Below are 26,581 nucleotides of genomic sequence, written 5' to 3'. Positions count from 1 at the left end.
AAGTTATTAAAAAAATAAAAAATTTCTTTGTTGAGTGCCGGAGTCAAGGCACTCGGCAAAACTTTACTAAAATAAAAAAAATCTTTGCTGAATGACACGTAGGAGCACTCGGCAAAGATGCTATTAAAAAAATAAAAGTTTCTTTCCTAAGTGCTAGACGGCGGACACTTGGCAAAGACAGACAGCCATCACCTACAACCACCTTTATCGAGTGCAACACTCAGCAAAGAGAAGCTTTGCCGAGTGCTCGATATTTGGCATTTGGCAAAGCCACTGGGACTAAGCAGCAAAGACCCAAAGACCCAGTTTCCAGAGAAGGAATAAGTATTAGTGTTATATATTTACATCATGTATTCCTCCTTGGTCAGGCGAACCTGTCTGCATGCTTCAACTTTGGTGAGCTTCCGGTGCTTGTCGTACTCGGCAAAGTACTGTATGACAGCCTGCTGGACGTGTGACTCGTTATGCATGCCGTGGCAGCCACTAGCTACATTTGCCCGTTCCTCATATCCCGGCTGCACTCTATACGAATCCTGCATGTACAAGTGAAGTAGCCGCTCAATTTATTTTAACTAGTTGTCTTACCGTTTGTGTTTTGTAGAGATTCTTTTATAAGCTATTCACGACATATAGATCTTTTCTTTTTTTTTTTTGGTTAGCTCCAATCGAAGGAGATTTTTTTTTTGAGGGGATTTTATCTCCTATAAGGCCCTTGTTTGGATCTAGTCGAATTCACATCAATCCACATGTGTTGAGGTGGATTTAGAGTAGAACTTGAACTAAATTCCACCCCAATCCACACCAACACACATGGATTGAAGTGAATCCGACAATATTCAAACAAGCCCTATGTGAAAACTCCCATGAATATATTCTCTCGAATCCGCTCGGATTAGGGATGAACAGCTCGTGCCCTTAACGTGAATAGTTTGTGAGTGGCCGACCCTTGCCACTGGCTTGGATTTTTATCTCTGGTGCCCTTCACACATGCATGCCCTTATGCCCTAATATATATGTATATACTGTAGTATATACATTAATTATTCGCACTTTGTTTTCTCAGAAGGAATCTCTGCACACGCCATGCGCAGCAAATATTGTTATGTTATGTTTACCAAACTTACATCAATTTGACAAATTATCTTGGAATAAAATTGTAGGGCTTGTTGGGTTAGCTCCAATCCCCACCAGTTCTCTCCAATCTTCTCGGATTAGAGAGATGAACCGATCAAGCCTGGCCCGCTATGGTGATTATTAGTCTGTCGGAGGCAGCCTGGCTGATAAGGCGATGACTAAGCTGGAGTTGTGGCAGGCAGCTTGGGCGGAAGCTAGGCTAGCTAGTGCCTGCCTTTGGTCACACCCTTCACATGCATGTCCTTATGCCTTAATACTATAGTATTGAGCGGTATTTCTCGGAAGGAATCACTGCATGCATGCGCCATGCCTAGCAAATAAAATGTGATCAAGGTCTGCAGACCGTAGGTAAAGCTTGTCCAGTGCCAGCTACCGAGTAGCCTGAGGGCGACACTGCAATCCTCGATTTGTTTAGGCTAAAAGTGTGCTTGTCGCGATCAGCAAACTAATTAAGCTAAGTTTAAGGGCCGCAGCTTGGGAAAGCAGGCCGGTGGGCAGAGACAGCCGCGTGCGCGCACGCACCACGCGCGTGGCGTGGTAGGTGAGAGATCCATGGATGATCGATCTGTTATGGGAACACGTTCGTCCATGGCCATGGCGGCCTTGGCCTGGAACGCGCGTCCATCCATGAACGGCCGGCACACATATATAATACTGTAGCACAATCCACAATGGCAGTTCACCAGATGCTGCCGTAGGTAGGAGACATACATTCCTAAGTCGTAGACACACACACATATACTCCTCCATAATGGCGCCAATATCTGTAGCTGTGCTATTACAAGCTGCGGCGGTGGCGGCGCTGATGGCGATGGCGGCGTTGCAGCTCTCAGCAGCAGCTGCTGCGGCTGCGGCTGCGGCTCCGCCACCACCAGCACCGGCGGCACCGATGATTGGGCAGCCCGGCTGCAGCACCATCTGCGGCAACGTTAGCGTGCCGTACCCCTTCGGCTTTGGGCCCTCCCACTGCTACTGGCCGGGGCTGAACCTCACCTGCGACACCGGCGACAGCCACCACCCGCCGCGGCTGCTGCTCGGCGACGGCAGCCTCCGGGTGGCCGAGATCTCTCTGAAGAATCGAACCGTGCGTGTCATGCGCGCCGGCTTGATCATAAACATAACCGGCGACGACCTATCTTTGCCGGGCTGGAATGCCTCGCTCGAGTTCGGCCGTGGATTCAGGGAGCACGGCTACCTGCTGTCGGCCCGGAACGAGCTCGCCGTCGGCGGGTGCAACGTGATGGCGACGATTTCCGCGGACATCGTCGGAGAAGAAACCACCAAGATCATCAGCGGCTGTTCCTCCTTCTGCACCTACAGCGACCGCGGCGGCTTCATATATCGCCACGACGAGGTATCAAACAAGGTCTGCACCGGCACGTCGGGCTGCTGCCTGGCGCCGCTCAGTTCCGGCAGCGTGCCCGTGCCCGATGGAGTACAGACAAGGTGGCTCTACGGTGGTAATAACGACACCACAGTTGGGGAGTCGGTGATGGTGTTCGTCGCGGAGCAGGGGTGGGTCGACAAGTTAAAGCAGGGGCCGGACACATTTCAGGAGGTTCCGCTTCTCCTCGATTTCGGGGTGAGGCAGGGCCTGCCGCCCCACAGCCAAGACAACAGTATCTGCAGCCAAGATGTACAACGCATGGTCTGCAAGAGCGAGCACAGCCAATGTTTTGCCCTGGACCCGGGCTATGTGTGCCGATGCAAGCAAGGTTACGACGGCAACCCTTACATCGCCGGCGGGTGCCAAGGTTAGTTATCATTATTGCATACTGTTAGTAGCTCCAGTTACTTCCGTCCTATACAGTCCCGTCCATTTGGAAGTAAAAAATAACTATGTTATTACTCCTGTCCTATATGAGTGTGTGTTTATACTTTATAGGAAATTAAAGTTTATGGGGTGTTTGATTGAGAGTGTTAAAGTTTAACAAGTACTGTGTATTGTAGCATTTTCGTCTTATTTGAAAAATAGTGTTCAATCATGAACTAATTAGGCTTAAAAGATTTGTCTCGCAAATTACTCTTTAGCTGTGTTTTTAGTTTCGTAAATAGTCTATGTTTAGTACTTCATGCATGTGTGTACAAACATTCGATGTGATGGACGATAAACTTTACCGACACCAACCAAACGGGGCCTTAGCCCCCTGTTAATTTTAGACAATAATCACTTATTAAATTGGAAGTATGCATGTTTATAGTATAGAAGACATATACTCCTAAACTTACCATTGGAAGTCATTTACTGAGTGGCTGCACTATATATAATCTTTCATATGCTTACCTGTCCCCATGTGCCTATCTTATACTATGACTAAAGGCAACTCCAGTGCTTGGTTCGAACCTGACAAAAGTCTAGTGAGCCAATGTATAGTTCAAGTGCTCGAGTGCTTCGCTCGAACATTGTATGAGAAAACGATAAAAAAATAAGAACTGATCGACTACTGAAGGTCCATGTCATGTTTGCCACTAGTGACTAGTCCTTTCCACTAATATTTTAAAGCGTATGCTCAGCATCGTTCGAACCACCTCTCACAAAAAAGACAAAAAGTATATAGGTCCTTCTGATATAAAAATAAATAAAACTATATGCTAAATCTATATGTTAGAATATAAGTGAATTGTCCACCTCTTGTCATCAGCTTAAGCTTCTAGGTCTGGTTGGTGCATGTAACTTAATATGGTATCAAAGCCATAGGTCTGGTTAGTGCAATTAAATAAAATAGTTTGTTGCTCTAGGCTTCACTGATATAAAAATAAAGAAAAGCATCTGCTAAATCTATTTATTAGAATATAAGTCAATTGTCAACATTTCTTCATCATCTTAAGCTTTTAGGTCTGGTCGGTTCATATCAAAGCCAGAGGTCTTGAACTAGAATCCTGGTTAATGCAATTAAATAATATAATTGTTGCCCGCTCCTATTTCACGTCTAAGGTCTGAGGGAGCCTCTCCATGTGTGCGGGAGTGTTGGAATATAAATGAATTGTTCAACTCTCCTCATCAAATTAAGCTTTTGGGTTGAATTGGTCGATGTATGCAACTTAACACTTTATACAAATACTAATATAAGTTATTATAAAGAATAATTTAATAGCCTACAGACTTCTACCGCTGCTGTGTTAAAAGTCCAAATGTATACAATTAACAAAATATATATCAACATCTATCAATGGCACTACACTATACTACTGCAAATATTTTTAGAGGAGGCCATCCAGCCGCCTCTAGTGCAACTGAGCTAACTATTCCTTGAAAATTGATTTCTAGAGGTGGCTTAGATAGGAGCCGCCACTCAAAATATCCCCAATTTTACAATGGACAGAAATAGAAGCCGCCTTAAAAATGACCCTATTGGTGAAAATTGTTTCTACAGTGATGTAATTCGCTTTAAATTAAATTAGTATTCTATTATAATAGTTTTTTTACACATATATATATATATAAGCTAAACAATCATTCCATGTCAATACTCATAGTTTGATTTTAACCACTCTATGTTTTATAAACAATTCTAACATAAAATTATTTGGTGTACCAAGTTTAACATATTGAGTGCAAATGTGCAAGCTAAAGCAAACAATATATTTTTTTTGTAACTAAGAGTCACTAATACAGATGACTCATCACCATCAGTTTCATCCCTCAGTGGTGAATGTGGATTGTGATAACTATGGTCATCACTGCCAATTCCACTGTCTAGCCCATCTTCGCTCACGTCTATTTTAAAGTGGCTATCATGTCTTGCTGGCCGTGCCGCCTATAGGCACCATGCTGAGGTTTTGTGCAAGCCAAAAGCCACACACGTCAGGGGTTATTGTGTGTCATTGGGACCACACATGGTGGGACCACCACACCTTGTACTATCGCAACCGAGAGAAAAGAAGCACATGAGAAACCATTGGTCCGTTGATGGAAGCCAGTAGGTGTCAAATGTGAGGTGAGTCCTGACACATGAGCAAGTAAACCCCACCTATCAGTCACACACATGGGAGATTGTGTCACAAAATTTCACCATTAACTTTTATACCGAAACAGTCCGTAGTACGGAGAGAGAAGAAAATCATCACCAATGGTTTTATCAAACTGATGGTTAAAATGTTTATGGAAAAATTTTTTGTATTAGTGAGTTTTTTAACAAGTAAAAATAATAATAAAAGTTACAACAAACACTAGTGTTTCAACATTACTTGAACAAAATGATTGCACTAACTATTAGGATAACAAGTTGAAAAGTAAAATATAGGTATGTGATCTTAAAGATAGGGTTCGGACAAGAGCTCATTACACTATAAAAGAGTCATATATATTCTAATTAGAGGTCTACAATGAAGTCTCCACATTAATCCTCATAGATGTGCTAGAGCAAAATAAATGGACATCAATCGGTAGGGTCTAAACACCATCAAAAATAAGATCCACTGAATCTATTCTATTTAAAAAACAATTGACCACGTCAGCAATTGTGAAGAAAATAGAATAGAGTAACCGTGTCTTTAAATTAGCCACCTATATCATTACAAACACAATTTAAAGTAACCCTAAATTTGCATCTCATTGGATTCATAGCGTTGTTTCCAAGGTTGCCATATCATGTGAAATGAAATAAAACTTGGATGAAACACCCACTTTCAATGGAGAGTTTCATTCCATGGTTTCATAGCCATTTAATTTCAAGACTCATAGAGAGTTGGTAATCGTGCCAAGAGAGTTTCATCTAGATGAAACTCATTTCTTCTCTCTCTTCTTAAATACAGTGTCATCTCATCCAAAATGCTTATGTGACAGCCTATTTAATGTGAATGAAACTCAGATGAAACTCCCACTGAGACTGGCCTAATAGATAATCTACTTAACCTCTTAAATGTGCATCTTTGTTAGGATAGAGTGATCGTGTCTTGAAATTACCCACTTATATCATTACAAACACAGTTTAATGTAACCACAAATTTGCCTCCACTATTGCTGACCTGCCATTATGATATACTTAACCTCTTAAATTTGCATCTTAGTTACAACTTCGACCACTATTTTAAAAACCTAATATCCTTTACCAACATCTGCTATCAAAAACTAAAAAATGTTTAAATAACCATAAATTATGAATATATATGTTTTTACGTTAACCATTTACGTTAGTATTAATAAAATACTAATTAAATTAGATATACATATTGTACCAAAGTGTGCATAAAATAAGTACACATGCAGGAGCCATAAAGATACATGTTTTGTTTTAGCAACCATGAAACATTTTTTATTAACAATTCGTACCATAATGGTCTAACAAATCATTTAAATATATATATATATATAATGATTACACATACTTTATACAAATATTTAGGTAAATTTATACATTAACAAAAATGTTTACATATATACTGATAACATGATCGTAAGGACCTTTTTATAATTAAAGAATACTTTTAAGGATACAATTCACAGATAAGAAAATTCAAATATGTAGAGATGGTGGACGTTAATGCACAACAAATGTTGCTATAACTAACTGGTTTTAATATTTATTCCGAGCAAATAATATTATCCTCCAAAGGTTAGCACTGTTACCATATCTTAGATCTCACTTCGAGTTTAACCACATATTTTACGCGATGTAGCATTGGTTTTAAAAAATTTTATGTCATTTTAGTACATAGGAGTGCAGTATATGACCTAAAAAATTTATTTTCATACAAAACGAGAGTTAATAAAGTCTATAATGAGCACAAGAGTTTTAGGTCAACCTTTTAGATTAAAAAATATGAAGGAACTAATAACAATAATTATCGTCTGCTCCAATAGTTTTGGAATCAAGTTCTATAACATGGATTGAAGCGTCTTGTAAGGGTATTATACTGTTACTCCACATGTTTGTTCTAACTAGTACAATCTCGGGTTGTGAGGCCTTGTTTACTTCCAAATTTTTTTTGCAAAATATAAATAGTGACACTTTCGTTTGTATTTGACAAATATTGTCCAATCATAAACTAACTAGGATCAAAAGATTCGTCTCGTCAATTTCGACTAAACTGTGCAATTAGTTTTTATTTTTGTCTATATTTAATACTCCATGCATGCGTCTAAAGATTCGATGTGACGGGGAATCTGAAAAATTTTGCAAAACTTTTTGGGAAGTAAACAAGGCCTGAGTCCAGCGGGTCACATGTGGGAGAAAAAGGGGGGGGTGAGGGCATTGTGGTAGTAAAAGGGACAGACAAAAGAATACCTTCTCTGTTAATGAACATAATATGTCTTGGAATCGGACTCCATAACATTGTTGGAGAAGTGTTTTTTTCAACTTATATGAAAAAGGTTAGGACATATACGGGGTAGGCAGCTGTGCGGGAGCACTTTGGAAAGTATGCGTGCGAACACTAGACTAGTTGGGGCTATAGCTGTGCACTTTGCACTCTGCCGGTCAGAGTTTGAACCCCCTCGGTGGCAGATTTGTTGGCCCGAGGAAATGCAGTTTATCTGGGTATTAAAAAAATCTCATCTGCTCCACGCCAAAGCATATAGGCCTAAGGTCAGCTTAGTCTCACAGGAGCTACGGTGCTGCTTTGTACAGTGGAGTAGAAGTTCACGGTATTTTCTCGACCTGCATGAAAAGGTCTTTTTACCCTACGAGTCGAGTATTTTTAGGTATATAAGTATAGATTCAGCTTTATTTCTATCATGTCTGATTTGGTGTGTTGATTGGCTCCAGATATCGACGAGTGCAAGTTGACTAGTGAAGAGAAAGTGTGCTTCGCTGTATGCACAAACACGATGGGGTCGTATGAGTGCATATGCCCGCAAGGAACTTACGGTGATCCCGGCGTCGAAGCTGGCTGCTTCTATTATAACTTCGACACAGGTCAGTATCAGTACAAACACAGAGACACAACGGTAGATATCATGCTGATTTATTTGATGCAGATGTGCGGTTGCCTACGGTGTCTCCGGTGCCGAGAGGGATGCCCAAGACCAACTGCAGCACTAGCTGCGGCGACGTGAGCGTGCCGTACCCCTTCGGCTTTGGCCACTCCGGCTGCTACTGGCCGGGGCTCAACCTCACCTGCGACACCAGCCACAGTCCCCCGCGTCTGCTTCTCGCCGCCGACGGCACCCTCCAGGTCGTCCACATCTCCTTGCGCAAATCCACAGTTCACGTCATCCATCACAGGATCCGGAGGGCCAGTGATGTGACCACCGACGTCGATCACACCGTGGCTTACGACGATATAAAGAGCGTCTCCGGCGAGCTTCTGGCTGACTTTGTCCTCCCAGACATCGGCGAGCCCTATGCGCTGTCGACGAGGAACGAGTTCATCGTCATCTCCGGGTGGGACTTGCGTGCCACCCTCCACGGGGAGCACAGGAACGGCAGCAACAACACCGACACTATCATCAGCCAAGCTGTCTGCAGCAGCTCCGGCGGCGGTGCTGGTGGGCCGCCGCCGGTCCCAACAGAGAGCCAAAGCGGGTACTGCTCCAGCGACGGTGGCTGCTGCCATGCGCCCATCATCTCTGCAGGCAGCACGCCCAAGAGAGTGGAATTCAAAGCGCTGAATAAGACCGTGTTTCGCCATCGTGGGAATTGGTCGTGGAACTACGCGTTGGCATTCGTCTCGGAGGTGGGGTTGGCTGATCAGTGGCACGTCGTCTTCAACAGGGATAGTTTCGTCTTTTACATGTCATCTCCCATTGTTCTACAATGGGCCGTTAAGAAAGGCTTGTCAGAGACACCTGCCGACAAGTCAGGGAAGTGCCCAAGGGACGTGGTCAGCCATCTCTGCAAGAGTGAGAACAGCTACTGCCGGCAAGAGAATGGAGGCTTTACGTGCCACTGCTCCAAGGGCTACTATGGAAACCCTTACGTCGCCAATGGATGCCAAGGTCGTCACTACTGATTTTACTCTCCTCTCATCCATATCTATATATTCAGTAGATATGTTTCTCAATGTTTGTTCCTTGGGGTTTCCATTGTCGTTTATTATTCGTTCTCATTGGTTTCAGATGTTGACGAGTGTAATCCGGAGCTACGCAATCCGTGCTTGAGCGGCTACGACTGCAAAAATTTGCCTGGACACTACAAGTGCCGGAGCCCACGAGGTGATAGCTACTGGATTCTCTATGTCTCATTGATGCTTTGGCAGACATTATACATATATATTCCATAGCTTGCAAAATCGTAACAGTGTTTGTGTATGTGCATTTTTCAGGGTTAATCATTGTTTTGTCAGCTGTTAGCGGCCCGGCGCTCCTTCTTTTGGTTCTAGGTACATTGTTCCTACTACGCAAGTTTAAACAGCACAGGACAAAAGTACTGAAACAAAAGTACTTCAAGCAAAACCGTGGACAACTGTTGCAACAGCTGGTGTCCCAAAAGGCAGACATTGCAGAAAGGATGATAATATCATTGGATGAGATTGTAAAGGCCACAAACAACTTTGACACAGCTCGTGAGATTGGTGGTGGAGGGCATGGTACTGTTTATAAAGGAATCCTATCAGATCTACATGTCGTGGCCATCAAAAAGTCAAAGATTGCCATACGGAAAGAAATAGATGAGTTCATAAATGAGGTAGCAATCCTCTCACAGATCAACCATAAGAATGTGGTCAAACTCTTTGGATGTTGCCTAGAGACCGAGGTGCCATTGTTGGTGTATGAGTTTATTCCCAATGGGACCCTTTATCACCACCTTCATACTCAAGGACAAGAAAGGTCGCTGTCATGGAGCAATAGGTTGAGGATCGCAACTGAAATAGCTACTTCTCTTGCCTACCTTCACTCGTCAGTTTCCATCCCAATAATCCATAGAGACATCAAATCTAGTAACATACTTCTTGATGATACAATGACCTCAAAGGTATCCGACTTTGGAGCTTCGAGGTACATTCCAATAGACAACACAGAGTTGACAACAAGGATACAGGGAACATTTGGATACTTGGATCCAGAGTGCTTTTACACTGGTCGCCTTACCGATAAAAGTGATGTTTATAGCTTCGGTGTAATTCTCGTGGAGCTACTCACTAGGAAGAAACCAACTTGTTCACATTTGTCCAATGAAGGTGGTGGTCTTGTTCCTCATTTTGTTAATCTGCTTGCCTCTGGAAATCTTGACCAGATTATGGATCCACAAGTTCTAGAAGAAGGAGGCAAAGAAGTACAAGAAGTTGCTATGCTTGCAGCATCCTGTATAAACTTAAGAGGTGAAGAAAGGCCAACGATGCGACAGGTTGAACTTACACTAGAAGGACTTCAACAAGGTTCCAACAAAAAGTACAAGAAAGATGATAGAGTAACTGAGGAATTTGAGATTGGTAGCATTAGGGACAACTATTCATCGGGGACTAGTGAAGGGCAGAGATTTGAGGAATCTAGTAGAAGATATAGTTTGGAGCAAGAGATGATGATATCAGCAAGGTATCCTAGATAACATATCTCTGTGTCGTGTTTATTAGCACAAGGGATTAGTTAACTTTGCCTACTAGTATTTTTATGCTTGATGATTCAACTAGATCGTCTGTTTGTATCAGTACCTTTGCTTTGTGTTCACATGATTCGGCTATATCATTAGTAATGATAATCATATTTCAGATTTGATTAGACTTGCTAGCTAGATTTCTTTTCTTAATTTATCATACATCATTTTGACATTTTTTATTAAAAAAGAATTTAGAAATTATGCAATGAGTGTAAAGGTTATTAATAGATTGACATGCGACAACAATTGTTATAGCAGCAAATATTTATGTTGGGGCATGTCAAGTGCATCGGTGAGCTCCATTCGGCGTGTAGTGCCCGCTTCCCCACAGTAACTGAAGTGTCTGGTACCAGGAACACATAAATAATGCAGGATAAAAAATAGAGTTATTTAGGATCAAATTAAGTTGACGTGGTACTAATATTGTAACAGTACTATATATCTGTCTCGCCCTCTCGTTCCATCCTTTCATATGAACAGTACCTTGTCATAGTTGGCCGCTGATCGATGACCAATCCGCCTAACCCCTCGACCAGTCCGTGAGTTGCCATTGGCTGTTCAGTTCAGGGCATCTTGCCTTGTTAAGTTCATGAAAAAAAAGTTTTTAGGTATCGTAGCACATTGATCACTATAGCAATTAGTGTCTAATCATAGACTAATTAGATTGTAAAGATTTGTCTCGCAAAAATACATGCAAAGTGTATAATTAGTAATCTTTTAATCTATATTTAATACTATATGTATGTGTCCAAACATTTAATGTGATAGGACGATAAGTTCATGATGTAAATATCTACGCACTTGTGCCTTCCTCGTAGGGAGCCGAGAACCGTATAACACGTGCATTGCTCCCACCACCTTCCATGGCGCACTAGCACGCCATAACCTCTAGTCATGACCACCGTTGTCGCCTGGGTCAACCTAGTCGTCTAATCCAACCGTGACCACCCAGATTTGATGAGGGAATTTCAGTCAACGCTGTCAACCGACCACATTAGAATGTCACGTAGGCGAAGTCAGCTAGAGACTGAGTCAACATAGGCATGTCAGCAAAGACACGGTCAACTAACACATTTTGCAGAAAAACCCGTGTAATTTTTCGTAATCAACCTATTGTCATGCTCTTTTAGAAAGCAATTAGTTTTCTTGGTTGTGTGCTTACCTTTCCTAATCTAGCATTGTAGGTTATAGTTGATAGCATTGGATACCAAAGTTCTTTAATGTCAGAGATAGAAACACTTAGCAAAATTATAGTGCACATCTAGATAGTATCTTGTATAGGTTTTGAAAAGTTAGAAGCCATTAGTTTTATAGTTGTTTAATTAATTCAACACCCTCTTAGACATCAGGGTTACTTCAAAACAAATGCGTGCATAGAATTTGTTGACCATTCTTGTGCATGTTGCATGAATAGAACCACACTTTTGTAAATTGAAGTTATTGCATCAGTGTTATTTGTGTTCTACAATGATGCAAGAATAGCTTCCTAATTTAGCCACAATAGCACTTGAATGACAGCTAGACAAGATTGACTATGAGTCTACCATTGAAATTTTCATTTTGAACAACACCAAAAAAATGAGGGCCTCTTAGTTTTCAGAAACTATGAACAAATAATTTTGTAAGCCAAAGAGCGAAAACCATGGTTTAGAAAAAAAGAGGCCAATTGGAAGTTTTAAAACTCCAAAAGACTACAGTTTTAAAAAGACCATGGTTTTAGAAACTATGAAGTTTATTATATCCAAACACCCAGCATCTTTTGAAAACCAAAGTTTTAAAAAAACCATAGTTTTTTTCAATACTCTAAAAATACTTTATATTCAAAATGTAAACACTATGCGAGAAGGTTGTATATGTACGATTCTTAGTATTATTATGTTGCAATGTAATACATGGTCGTCTATATATTATTTTATTGTTCCATTTTACTAGCATATGAGACCGTTTTAAATTGCAAAGGGCGTTTGGTTTAGGCCCTGATCATATAGGCCGGTGAACGGTGAAGGCGTCGATAATAACAATATGATTGTGTATACATACTTTATTAATTAGCACCAACGGATGCAAGATTAGCTGGTCAAGCACTTCGAGTGGCACCTTCATGGTCTAGGTTCGATCCCCTACGGGGAGAAGTGAGTGCAGGAGGTAAAAAAAATCTCTAGTGTGCCCCATATTAGCCAAAACATAGTCTTGTGGCAGTGGCACCGATCCACTCAGGTTAACGGGCTCCTGTGTGTGGATGGGGTACGAGGTTCAGTGGTTTTTCTCGTACTGGGTGAGGAGTTCTCTACCTTAGGCCTCGTTCGTTTGACCGGTTTTGAGGCCGGAAACTATTCCAGCTGATCCATATTAGTACAAATAAGCCTATCATTCCAGCTGGAATAATTCCAGAGAAATCATTTCATGTTAAACGAACGAGCCCTTAATGTGAATGCTCCGTGGGACATGCTATCCCATGCAGTCCGAGTTTTACTTTATTAATTGGCTTAACAAAGTGAAGCACTCGGTGATCAGCGTGTCTACTACACTCCCTGTCCCAGAACCTAACCAAAAGCATAAGGCTAATCCTTAAACATCAACTGTTCTCGGCTTGTGTAGAGCTATGGCAGCTCGAATGTCAGGTTTCAGGCCTTGCAGAAACTTGCTAACAAAGAAGACATCATCAAATGATTTGTTATGCACCAACACTTTATGCATGGCAGTCTGGAACCTATCATAATACTCTTGCACATCACTTGTTTGTTTAATGAGTAACAGATCGTGCATGGCATTGTGGTATAAATCTTTCCCAAACTTGGATTCTATAGCTATGCATAACTCAGCCCAACTTATATCATTATCAGAGTGTTATGCTTCAATTCATATGTCTGAAGCCAAAGTTCAGCACTACCCTTAAAATGGATTGTAGCAAATTGTGCCCATAAATGCATGGGAATGTGATACATGTTAAAGTACTTTTCACAATTTTCACGCCAAACATTAGGGTTAGATCCATCAAATTTAGGAAACACAGCTTTGGGTAGTCTATCTTTCTGATGATGCTGATGATAAGGCATGTGCGGAAAGTAATATTGAGAACAATCACCCATGGACATGGAATGGGGTGGGGCTCCAGAGTACTGACCATTGGCCAGGGGAGGTGGGAGGACGAGAGCCCCCGGAACCAGCCCCTGTGTAGTCGAGTCATCACCGTGGCCCTTGGCCCGCCCCTCTTCCTCGCGCGACGGGGCCGAAGGCTTAGCGATAGTTGATGTCGCTTCCAAAGCCTCGATGCGCGATGTGAGATGCTTGACGTCCTTAGAGAGCTCGGTGGAGCAATGATCAACTTCGGGACGCCAGCGATTGAAGGCTTCCATGAGGATCAACATAGACTTCATCTCTTCGGCGAGCGCGTCCAATTTCTCCTCCGCCTTCGACATTCTGGTAGTTAGGGTGGGGGGTTTAGGTCTGGGCGCCAGCGGTTGGTGTGATTGGGATGGTGGGGGCGGCGGCGGAGGTGGATGTGGCGGTGAGGGCGGCGGAGGTGGGTCTGGCGGTGATGGCGGCGGAGGTGGGTCTGGCGGTGATAGCGACTTGGATCGGTGGGAAGGTAACTTGGCTTTGATACCAGATGTGGCGATCTCGGCCGGAAAGGAGGGAGAGGTGTTGCCGGCGTACGCGCACGGCCAGGAGCACGGCAGAGCCGCCTCAAGCAGGGAGAGCTCGTGAGGAAGAAGAGAAGTGGAATTTGGTTTGTTATTGTTGCTGTCCGCCCAACCACCCACACAGCAATGTCATATAGTTCACTGGTCTTGGGCTTTAAGCCCGATACAACCAAGCGGCCCACATGCCGACTTACTGGGCCTAATAAGGAAAAGAGAAAGTAAAGTCTGAAGGAGTATGTCTGTGACAGCTTGCTAATCAGACTGCTGGTAAGACATAAAACACACGGTATCTTTTCCACAAAGATGTGGAGCTGCAACTGCGCGCAGCATGCGATGAAGACTGCACCATAAGTGTTTGAATAATACATGGAGATGTCTCATCTCTAACGGGCCTCTCGAGCTTGCCTAACGCGCTAGTTTTTTCTCTATTATATCCCGGAAAGGAATCACGGCACGTGGCATGCTTAGCCAATCTATAAACCTGTGTGGAGTTGGTACGTACAGCAGGTGTGCTGTACAGACTGCCAAGTAGTTGGACACTCGATCTGTTTAGCCAAAGCCAGCTTCTTTCACTACGGAAACACTAGATTTGCCTAGAGCTTTGAAGTTTGCCGAGAGCATTCTATCGGGCTCTCGGTAAACACGAAATTTGCCAACCGTCACTCTCGGCAAATAGGCCTTTGCCGAGAGCTTAACTCTCGGCATAGGCAGACGCTCGGTATAGGCAGACGCTCGGCATAGTGGACGCTTTGCCGAGAGCCTAGTTAGAGCTCTCGGCAAAGAGCTTGACGGGGTTAACACCGTTCCCTTTGCCGAGAGCAACGTTAAGCTCTCGGTAAACTTGTGTCTTTGCCGAGAGCCAGGGCTCAGCTCTCGGCAAACTTCCTTTTTTTTTGTTTTTATCTACCAAACTTTTTCTCTGACCTTCTTACACTTACTGTGACAACATGTCAAAGTATGGATTAGTTTGTAGACATTTTGCTATATTTCTTGCTTTTTTTTGTTTAAGTGAGTTTGTTGAAAAATATTGGTAAGAACTTGAAGTGCATGAAATCACGTGTTTCTATGCACGAAATGTCGATATTCATGGTACTTACGCTAACTCAAGGCCGTGTGCACGAAAACACCCTAGCTCTCGCATGTTTCATTCGCGAACCCTGACTTTTGAGACAGTGTAGAATATGTTTTAAATTATAGAAAATCCAAACGAGTTCAAAAAATCGCAAAACTTTATGAGGTGTCATCACATCTCATGTGTAGCTTGTGGTAAAATTTTGAGAAAGTTTCGTGCACGGCGTCACGTCGGACCCTCAGAAACCTAAACATCTCCACGGCATTTACACCCGAGAGGGAGGAGACAGAAGAGGAAGAGGAAGGGAGGAGCAGGCAGAGGAAGGAGGGAGGAGGAGGAAGAGAGAGGAGGGGACTCCACCGGCGGAGCTGTTCGTCATCGGCGGCCATCCGTGTCGTCGCCGGAGCACCGCGTTGGCCAACTCCACCGCCACCAAGGTAATGGTCAGTAGTGTTAGTACTAGTGTGTGTAGTGTTAGTAGTAGTGTTATAGTAGTTAGTAGTTATAGTAGTTATTAGTTTCATTAGTTAATAGTAGTTAGTAGTTAGTAGTTATAGTAGTTATTAGTCTTATTAGTTAATAGTAGTTAGTAGTTAGTAGTGACTTGATATACATGTGGTGCTAGTGTGTTCATGATGGTGGATGGTGTCGGCCTTCGTGCCTTTTCGGTTGATATGAATTGTGGTTACCGGCCATCGTGCCGTTGCTTTTGCAGGATTTGGGTTCCTCTCCACGCAGGGGAGGTGCTGCTGAAAATTTGACCTTAAACGTGGTGTTTCATTTTGCAGAGAGGTTTGTGCATAGGAGCGGACTCGGAGTGTCTCTGCTACACCTTCGCACTAGGTATACCCTCTCGTCCTGCATCTTCTACTTTTCCTGCATTCTTTTTTAGGGTTTAGGGTTTCTTCTCATAGATCACGTGACGTAGTTAGGCGTCTCCCGTCCGAAATAGGTACGGTTGGAGGTATGCAGATTATTGCATATCTCTCTGGCCGTATCAGTTTCGGATTGTCCACGTTCTTTGGACAGCCCGCGTATGCGTAGTAGGGTTAGTTTCCATGGTTTGCTCATATCCGAGATAGAGTTTCGGCATCACCTCGACGTTGTTCTTCGGATACACACTCTCCATGCCAGGACGTGTATCTGGAGAACAACGGGGAGGTGCTGCCGAAATTCTGTCTCGGATCGGAGGAGACTATGGAAACTAACCCTACTACGCATACGCGGGTGGGATTAGGACCTATCCTATCCTATTAGATGTTAGGTACACCTTTTATCTGCAAGTCACATTACTCCTCGCTATATATGTTAGAGGATGGATGATCGTCAGTGGATGTACACGGGCCGTAGAAGTCAGACTGATTTCACCAATGAATGGTTCACGAAGACTGAGGCTTTTTTGGATAGTGCATTTGGACCGGCTACGAAAGGAAGCAATAGAGTGTTGTGTCCCTGCATGAAATGTGCAAATAGGAGATGGCAAGACAAGATAAGAATGGGTCAACACCTTCTGAAGAATGGATTTATGCCGAACTATACTCGGTGGGTCTACCATGGTGAAGCCCATCGGACAAGAGAGGAGGTCGTGAGACCACGCATCGAGCATGTTGATGATGATGCCGGGGTCGCAGACATGTTAGATGACTATCAGCAGGCACAGTTCTTTGATGGACGTGTAGATGAGGAGACCGAGGAATGTGCAAAGGCGTTCTACAACATGTTGTCTTCAGTACAGAAACCTCTTCACGGTCAAACTGACATTTGTCAGCTCGATGCCATCGGACGCTTGATGGCGTTTAAGTCCGATGCTAACATGAGTCGAGAATTCTTCAATGTAATGCTGACTGTGGTTGGTAGCCTGCTGCCAACTGACCACGTTCTTCCAAAGAACTTGTACGAGTGCCAGAAACTCCTTGCTGGACTTAAGATGCCCTACGAGCAGATACATGTCTGTCCCAAAAATTGTGTTCTATTTAGGAAAGATTACAAGGATGCAAATTACTGTCCAAAGTGCAACTCCTCCAGATATCTAGAGGCTGACTCTGGGGATGGCTAGAAGAAACAACTTGCGATCCCCGTCAAAGTCCTACACCACCTCCCGTTCGTTCCGAGGATCCAACGGCTATACATAAGTGAGACATATGCGAAACAGATGACGTGGCATAAAGAGGGCAAATGATACAATCCTGATAAGCTGGTGCATCCGGCTGATGGTGAAGCATGGGTCCACTTTGATAAAATTCACCATGACAAAGCAGAAGAGGCTCGTAATGTGCGTGTTGCGCTGGCAACAGATGGGTTCAATCCCTATGGATTGATGGCTGCCCCATACTCATGTTGGCCTGTGTTCGTTATCCCACTCAATCTCCCCCCGGTGTCGCCTTCCGACGTGAGCACATATTCTTGTCGTTGATAATTCTTGGGCACCCAGGGAAACATATGGGTGTGTTCATAGAGCCTGTGATTGATGAATTAATTAGTGCTTGGAACGAAGGGGTATGGACATATGATCGGGCTACACAGAAGCCCTTCAAAATGCATGTTTAGTACCAGTACTCCATACATGACTTCCTAGCGTACAGTATATTCTGTGGCTGGTGTGTTCACAGTAAATTCCCATGTCCATTATGCAAGGATCGTGTGAAGTTCATCTGGCTCAACAAGGGTGGCAAGTATTCGTCTTTTGACCAACACCGTCAATTCCTCCCTATTGACCATCCATTTCAGCATGACATTAAGAACTTTAGGAAAGGTGTCATAGTGACAGATCCTCAACCGCAGATGTTCACTGGTGCTGAGGTTTATGATCAGATAGAGGCTCTCGTGCCTGAGGAAAGAGTTGATCGTTTCGAAGGGCTTATCATTGCAATAATGTCGTGTCTATATGCAGCGCCACTTCAAACTCGAGGATGGAATTGACCAGGACTATGCCGACACCGTGGTTGCCGCGTCTGCAAGGACGCGCGTCAGTGAGATGCACTACAACGTGCGCGTCCAGACCGTCGTCAACTACTATGCGACGAGGCTTGGACAGAGGAAGACCAAGGCGGAGGCAAGGGAAATAGATTTGACCCGTGAGCAGTACATGGATGAAGAGGTAGATTCTCATATTGATTCCTTAGCCTTTTATCAGTGCATTGTTTCATATTCTTATATGTAACATAATTGATGTGAAGATGAGGGCCTGGTGGTGCGCTAACTGTCCTGACGCCTGGGAGGCGATGGTGGACAAGTGGCTGGACCCCGTGTTTCGTGAGGCGCACAGGGCGGCCTAGGAAAGGCGTCGACGGATGCCTGGTGTAGCACACCATCAGGGGAACCGCAGCCTCTCTGGATACGCACAAGCATGGGTACGTGGTAATGTTTCCATTCATTCAATTATGCCTCATTTGTAACCCTGTTGCTATCTTTCTCGCAGTCGGTGGCACACGGGGGACAGCCTTGCTCTTTGTTCGCCGCGTATGGCATGTCCCACAAGGGCCCGACGTCGTCTGACGTCTCCTTCAGCGTGGACGACCCGCCCGAGGCGTACACCAACGCGGGCGTCTACGACAAGGTCACCGCCTACGCGCAGGCGGCAAGGCAGGTCCATGGCCCGGACTACGATCCATCCACCGATGACATTGATGGAGACCTTGTCATGAGGATAGGAGGCGGCAAGAAGCATGGGCGCTACTGGATTGGCAACAGCGTCATCGACAGGTCGACTACTCCCACCCTCTCCAAGATCCGAGCATCGACCACGAGCGTGAGAAGCCGCCCGCCCATACGCCCACGGCCGGAGCCTGCACAGCACCGGGTCGACGCACTCCAGGTTGTTCATCATTTTTCAATAGTTCTACTTCGCGTTGCTTTTGTTACCTTTGCATTACTCTAACATTTGATTTCCAATGTTGTAGGCTGAGCTCGAAGCATCAAGGGCCGAGCAGCAAAGAATGGCTGAGCGGTTGGAGGCTCAAGAGCGCCAGCGAGAGGCCGACCAGCTTGCCCATCAGCAACAGATGGCAGAAATGATAGCGTTCCTACAGTCGGTTGGGGCCCAAACGGGTGTAGCCCTGCCAGCTACGCTACTGGCTCCACGGCAACCCTCTCATGTATTTACTACTCCTATTAATACTCCTAGAAATTAGTCGATGGATGAATTAAAACTAATTCATTACTGCGTAAAAACCTTTCTGCGAGTTAGACGTTCCACATGTTCCACCTAACTACAGCTGACACATGCTGACACGCGCTGATACATGTATGCATGCATCTTCCATTATATTCTCTTCTATTTTTCCATAAAAATTCCTTGATGGAGCTTCCAATTTTAAAATAATTTTGACCATTGAACTCCTGACATTTTTATACACGATTCAAGATCCACTTTGAATATTTCTGAAAAAAATTATAAATTTAAAATTTGAATCATGGCACGTGATGACGTTTAGATGCATAGAATCAATAATCAAAATACATAGAAAAGTTTTTGGTGCCAACGTTGCATAGAAATTAGTGGTTTGGTGAATAAGAATATTGTCACATAAAAACAACATAGACCTACTTCAACAATGTATAGAAACTTATGCTCACAAGCATTAAGAATACAAAAATACATAGAAGTGCTCCATTGTGTATATAGAAACTTATGCACACAAGCATAAGAACACCAACTTCAACAAATAAAAATACAAAAATCCTTGGCTGCGTCGCGCTGCTCCTTTGCTATCTTCCATCCAACCGACCACCACCGCTGATTCGCACTAGCACCGCCGCTGTGAACTACACGCCACCAACCGCCACCGCTGCCCCATACCAGCACGGCGACCGTGGACTGCATCATGCAGTGGACTTGCCACCTGAATGGTTCTAAATGTGTAAAATCTTAATTCATCAAACATAGAACCCACGAAGCATAAAGATCCAAAGTCAATTGCACAAAAACTTATTCATTACACATAATGTCAAAGAAATGCATAAAAATCAAAATCAAAGCATAGAAATCCTGCTTACTTGCGTTGATAGCTTTTTCATTTCATGCAAACCACCTATTCATCCAAGGCTACAACCAAAAATTAGATAAACCCCATACAACTAAGCATAGAAGAATTGTGCGCATATAATTATTCTAACAGTGCATAGAAAAGTGCTCCACAATGCATCTGAACCAAAAATCCAAGGCTGCGTAGGTACATAGAGATAATTATTCAAACAATATATGTCGAATTGTTCTAATAATGCATAAAAGAGTGCTCCACAATGTATACAGATTTCTTCAAAATTTAGAATTTGAAATCAATTAGGGTGGAAACAAATACAACTAAGCATAATCACAGTTTCACCATGCATCTAAATCTATACATGCAAATATAAAAACTATTACTTTCCTTTGGATCAGCATGCAAAAAAATCTTAGCACCCAACCAACAATGTATAAAATATGCTCCAAACAATGTATAAAAATAGTAGTAACAAATCAGAGAAAGTTTTGAGTATACGCATAGAAAAGACTGAGGATAATCATACAACATGCATAGAAGAAATGTGAAAATAAATCACAGAAGTGGAAATGTTGAGCATAGAAACATGTGTTTTCATAACATATAGAAACATGTTTTAGCATGTATAGAAACCTTATAGTGGCATGAAAGGCATGTAGAATAGCGTAGAAACATGTTTTTAGCGTGCGCAAAAACATATTTCCAACATGAGCTAAAGCCACCTATTTAGTATATGATTGGATAATAATTGTTAAATACAAATGAAAGTGTTATATTAGTTAAAGCCAAAAAAAAAAATTTGTGAACTAAACAAGGCATAGGCTGGTCACCGTGCCGTTAATGGCTCGAAGCAGGATCCACAGTCCGGATCCACCATCACACCGTCCGGATCCACAGTCCATTAAAAACGAAGATTCTAAGTTTATAACCATGGGCAACACCGTTGTTGAAAACAAAAACAACAATCACCAGGAAAAAAAAAAGGAGCGCACCATGAGCATCACCCTTGGAAGCAACGGTGTCATCGGCGCCGGGGGAGAGCGCGAACGGCCTGGCAGACAGCAGCGAGGACCCGAGGTAGTACGAGATCCAGTCCTGAAGTTCATCAGCATCATTCTCCAGTCTCCACCTGCATAGAGGCGGGAGGATCGGTCGGGTAGAATGAACGAATCAGAGAACAAATCTGCCCCAAGTTAAAAGAGAGAGGAAAGGTACAAACAGCTTACGAATTTTCCCCCTGGGACCTGACCCCCGAATCTCCCGTATAATAAAACCAACAACGGAGATCGCAGCTGGTCGGAGCCCGACGACGAGGATGCGGCGGCTGGCAGGGGTGGCGGCCAGGGTGGATGGGTGGGATTAGGGTTTTGGAGAATATATAGGCCTGGGAAAGTGGGTCTGGTGGGTCGGTGGATGGGCTAGCAGGCCAGTGGACTGAAACCTGGTTTGGTGAAACATAGGTTTGGGCTGGGGCTTCCGAGTCCTAAGCTCTTTTATATATATATATATATATATATATATATATATATATATATATATATATATATATATATATATATAATGTGTAGAATATTATTCTACAGTGCAAGTCAAAACTGAGTAGAAAAAATACTGAGCAGTACTGGAGAGTGTTCAGTATCAACTTGTCCAACACTCAGGACCACAAAATACTGAAACACAAATACTGAACGATACTGAATTTTGCTCAGTATAAGAGTTTGGTGTAGAATAATATTCTACACCTAGCACACATATATATATACACCCTAAGTGTATATATACAAGTGCTATTATACACCCTAAGTGTAGAATAATATTCTACACCTAGGGTGTAGAATAGCGTTGTTGTATAGTTATATATATATATATACTAGGTTAATGCCCGTATGTTGTTACGGCTTCTCTATGTTTCTTCATTGTTATTTTATTTTTCTGTCTATATTCTTTCTTTTTCATTTTTTTCTGTTTTTGTTTTCGATTTTATTTTATTTTCTATCCTCTCCTTATTCTTTTCTTGTTTTAAATTTTACTTTTATTTTATTTTTCTTTTATTTTATTTTTCTTTTATTTTATTTTTTCTTTTATTTTATTTTTTCTTTTGGTTTTTTTTTGTTCTTCCTTGCTTCTATTTGTTTTTCTTTTTTCTTTTCAGATTTTCTATGTTTCTTTATTCTTATTTTATATTTTATTTTTTTTAATCTTATTTTTATTCTTATTTAAATTATTCATAAATTTTATTTGCTCTATGCACTTTTTATCATTTGTTAATTATATTTTTTATATTTTTTCTTAGTAATTTTATTTTTTATTTTTATTTTCTATATATATGTGATATTTATGTAGTATATATTTAGTGTTCTATGTTGTGTTATGTCATGTTTACGTAGTATATATGTGATTTTCTATGATGTTTTTTACGGTGTTCACTTAGTATACATGTAATCTATAATAGATGTGATGTTCTATGATGTATTTAGTGATGTTAATGTTCTATAAATATATTTACGATATTTGAAAAGTAACCCTTTGACATTATCTGAAATTTTTCTCCATTTTGTGTTTTTTTTTCTTATGCTTTTTACTCTAGTTTTTTTATTTTTATCTATGTCATGTATTTATGTATTTTTATGTATATTGTAATATCAATTTCATAAACCAAAAACCAAAATACTATTCTTCTAAATCGATAACATTTTTTACAAAGACAGAACATTGTCTGTTAAACCTAGAATATTGTTTCTACTTAATAAAAGAAAATATTTTATCTTTATAAGATAAATATTTATTAATAAAATTTTATCTAAATATATCCATGTGTGATCTTGTTTTGAAGGATTTGTTATGAGAAATTTAATGGTGCAATTGAAATTTAATTTATATCTTCGGTTTAAAAGTTATGACTTTTTTAAATTCGCTAAAATAATTTTGCATGCATGGGTGAGTGGAGCCTAGGTTGATGGGATAGCCTATCATGGCTAAAAGGGATGGAAGTTGTGGCTTTACCATGAGTGTGGTAGATGGGTTCTTTCCATAATTTTTAGTAGTAGATAGAGATATATATTCATTAATAAAATTTTATCTAAATATATCCATGTGTGATCTTGTTTTGAAGGATTTGTTACGAGAAATTTAATGGTGCAATTGAAATTTAATTTATATCTTCGGTTTAAAAGTTATGACTTTTTTAAATTCGCTAAAATAATTTTGCATGCATGGGTGAGTGGGGACTAGGTTGATGGGATAGCCTATCATGGTTAAAAGGGATGGAACTTGTGGCTTCACCATGAGTGTGGTAGATGAGTCCTTTCCATAATTTTTAGTTGTAGAGATATATATTCATTAATAAAATTTTATCTAAATATATCCATGTGTGATCTTGTTTTGAAGGATTTGTTATGAGAAATTCAATTTTGCAATCGGAATTTAATTTATATCTTCGGTTTAAAAGTTATGACTTTTTTAAATTCGTTAAAACAATTTTGCATGTATGGGTGAGTGGGGTCTAGGTTGATGAGATAGCCTATCATAGCTAAAAGGGACAATTTTTAGTTGTAGAGATAAATATTCATTAATAAAATTTTATCTAAATATATCCATGTGTCATCTTGTTTTGAAGGATTTGTTATGAGAAATTCAATTTTGCAATCGGAATTTAATTTATATCTTCAGTTTAAAAGTTATGACTTTTTTAAATTCGCTAAAACAATTTTGCATGTATGGGTGAGTGGGGCCTAGGTTGATGAGATAGCCTATCATAGCTAAAAGGGGTGGAGTTGTGGCTTCACCATGGTTGTGGTAGATGAGTCCTTTCCATAATTTTTAGTTGTACTAGGACCATGCTCGTGCGTTGCAACGGGAACAAACTAATGCTATAATAATTTTAAATTTAAACTTGTATTAACCTGTGAGCGCTATTTTTTGTGTAATTGCGGCACTTCACCTGATTTCATTGGTTAGTGGGTTCCCTGACACTAAGCATACACTTCAATTCCAGACTCTTGCAACACTCCGCCAGGTACAAAAGTCATAAACATGATGGAAAAAAAAGTACAAAGATCATCCATTGTCATCGAGGAACAACATATTGCTACAAAACCTAGTGCAGTAAAATTTGAATAAGAAAAAGTGGAACAATAATGCCAGAGATGGAGCAAAAATGAACAGCTTGTTCAGAACCCCATGTCAAATTTTCAGTGGATACGGTTTCAGGATAAACCAAAAAAAAAGGCAAAGAGGCATGTCAAAATTTCTGAAGTCCATGTAAATCACGTTTTGCCTTCAGTTTTTATATCATATAAGCAAATATTATAGGGTACAATAATGCTAGAGATGGAGCAAAAATGAATAGGTTGTTCAGAACCCCTCCCATGTAACGACATCAATTTTATAGTGACAGTAACTCTAAAAAAAATCTACAATGATAGTATGATAAACTCCCTACATCAAATCCTTCCCGATCAACCAACTGCCACAGCTGGTATCCATCATCACGCATTGTGGTTTTGGAGTTCAGACTGCTGCTCTGCAGTCGGTCTATGAACTTTGACCTTGATTGCAATCTTTGCCCAGTTCTTTGTCTTGCTCTGTCATACAAGATCCCTCTAGAGATATGTTTGTTGTCATCACCCACAACCAAAATCACCTAGAAATCAATAAAATAGTTTAGAGTTGTGCAAATATGTTCACAGAATTTGATGAGTCGTATAGGTTAGGAGCAGACACCCCTTTTCTGGGGTGAAGCTAGCCGAAAGAATCAATGGACTCTTTAAAATTACAGCAAAATGGCCTAGCGTAAATTCCATTGGAGTCAGCTGACCCCAACAAGGTGGCCTAGCTCTAGCCCTGCTTTTTCCTCCTCGGGGGATGTGTTTTCCAAGAGACATTATATCCAGCATCCCAGTATTGGCAAAGGGTATTACAAATGGAGTGCTGCCAGCATCTGGTAAAACAAGAGGCAATAAAACTGACTAAAACTCAGAATTGATACACAAGTCTATAACGCATATGTATAAGCAGAGTGTAGGTTTTGCTATACAAACAGAAACAAACGGATGGCGATCTATTGTCTAGTATTTCTTTAGAAAAATGACAGTATAAGAGGAAAATAATTTCCTAACCTTGCAACACCTCTGGCAGGAGCAATGATTTTCCCTTCTTTCGTTCAACAGCTTCCTTCACAAAATATATACGAACCCATCCACCACTATTAAGCTTTGAAAGTGCCATATCCATTCCCTAAACAAAGAAAAAAATAGCTACAAGTGAAGAGTGAATCTGGTGATGCATCCAACTCAAGTCCAAATGTAATCAATCATACCCATTATTTTAGATCAGAAAAAGATGAAATATTCAAAGCATGAAGGCATTAACATTGTACAAATGGGACAAGGGCAAAAGGAAGTATGTAAACCCATGCAGCTAGGAATTTATTTAGAATAACTCACAGTTGCACATGTGCTAATCTCTTTGTTTAAAAAATAGCACAACTCCACTTGTTGCAATAATTCTCTAAGCCTGGTGTTGAATTTTCATTATGTATTGCCACTATTGTTCCCCAGAAGTATAGCATGGGATCTCTACGCTTTATAATTTTCAAGATGACACTACTCACTAAATTAAACACTGATGCTTATGAATCTCATGGAAAATTTGGTTCACTACAAATCTGATTGAACTGTAAGTCTTGTGCAATGGAGAACATACAGTACCTGAGTTCTTGGACCAAAGCTGCTTGCTGAAGCATCTTCCACTTTCCAGTGGTGCCTAAACAATTTGGAAACAGACAAGTATATGTTGAACCTAAAATGATTGGAATAATTGAAAATCTTTGAACATCTGTGCCAAACCATAGGGCCACATAAACTTAATATTGTAGGTTTCGAAAACTTTATATTTTAGTTATAGCTGCACAATTAAGCAATATATGACATTGAAGATGCCAAATCAAAGATAGGGGCAGGAAGGGGAGGTCATGTACCTTAAGCAAGGAGAGCAACAACACCTGTAAGTAAGCAACTAAAGAGATTTGAAGAATGGGTTAGAGAACACACTTGCCAGCAAGAAAACACATATTGCAAGCACGGACCAAACCTAACACATGTCCATCACTCCATCTCCAGAGGGAGAGATGGGAGCTGCTCTGCTCTTGCCAGCGGCTGCTGCAGCGGATCGGACTTCACGATGTACACCCCATCCACGGCATCTACACCCCCATCCATGGTCAAGCGAGACAGGGAGGTGAGGGGGCCAGGGGCGTTTGCCAGGCGGCACGAC

At 41.6% G+C, this 26,581-nt stretch overlaps 2 protein-coding genes across 2 annotated transcripts; one reads left to right on the top strand and one right to left on the bottom strand.

The window, feature by feature from the left end:
* On the top strand, positions 1,780-10,686 carry LOC8074308 (wall-associated receptor kinase 2). The gene is made up of 5 exons (XM_021461127.1): positions 1,780-2,888; positions 7,842-7,991; positions 8,054-9,013; positions 9,134-9,229; positions 9,340-10,686. Exons 1-5 carry the CDS (start codon positions 1,886-1,888, stop codon positions 10,560-10,562), a joined length of 3,432 nt encoding a protein of 1,143 aa, XP_021316802.1. The 5' UTR covers positions 1,780-1,885; the 3' UTR covers positions 10,563-10,686.
* On the bottom strand, positions 19,787-24,803 carry LOC110435856. Its single transcript, XM_021461937.1, has 5 exons — positions 24,750-24,803; positions 21,931-21,978; positions 21,535-21,749; positions 21,301-21,437; positions 19,787-20,177 (listed from the first exon to the last, which is right to left on the bottom strand). The coding sequence occupies exons 1-5, from the start codon at positions 24,801-24,803 to the stop codon at positions 19,984-19,986; spliced, it is 648 nt and encodes a 215-aa protein (XP_021317612.1). The 3' UTR covers positions 19,787-19,983.

This window comes from Sorghum bicolor, chromosome 5 (genome assembly GCF_000003195.3).
Source record: "Sorghum bicolor cultivar BTx623 chromosome 5, Sorghum_bicolor_NCBIv3, whole genome shotgun sequence".
NCBI lineage: Eukaryota > Viridiplantae > Streptophyta > Magnoliopsida > Poales > Poaceae > Sorghum > Sorghum bicolor.
This window is presented reverse-complemented; position numbering and strand designations above follow the sequence as displayed.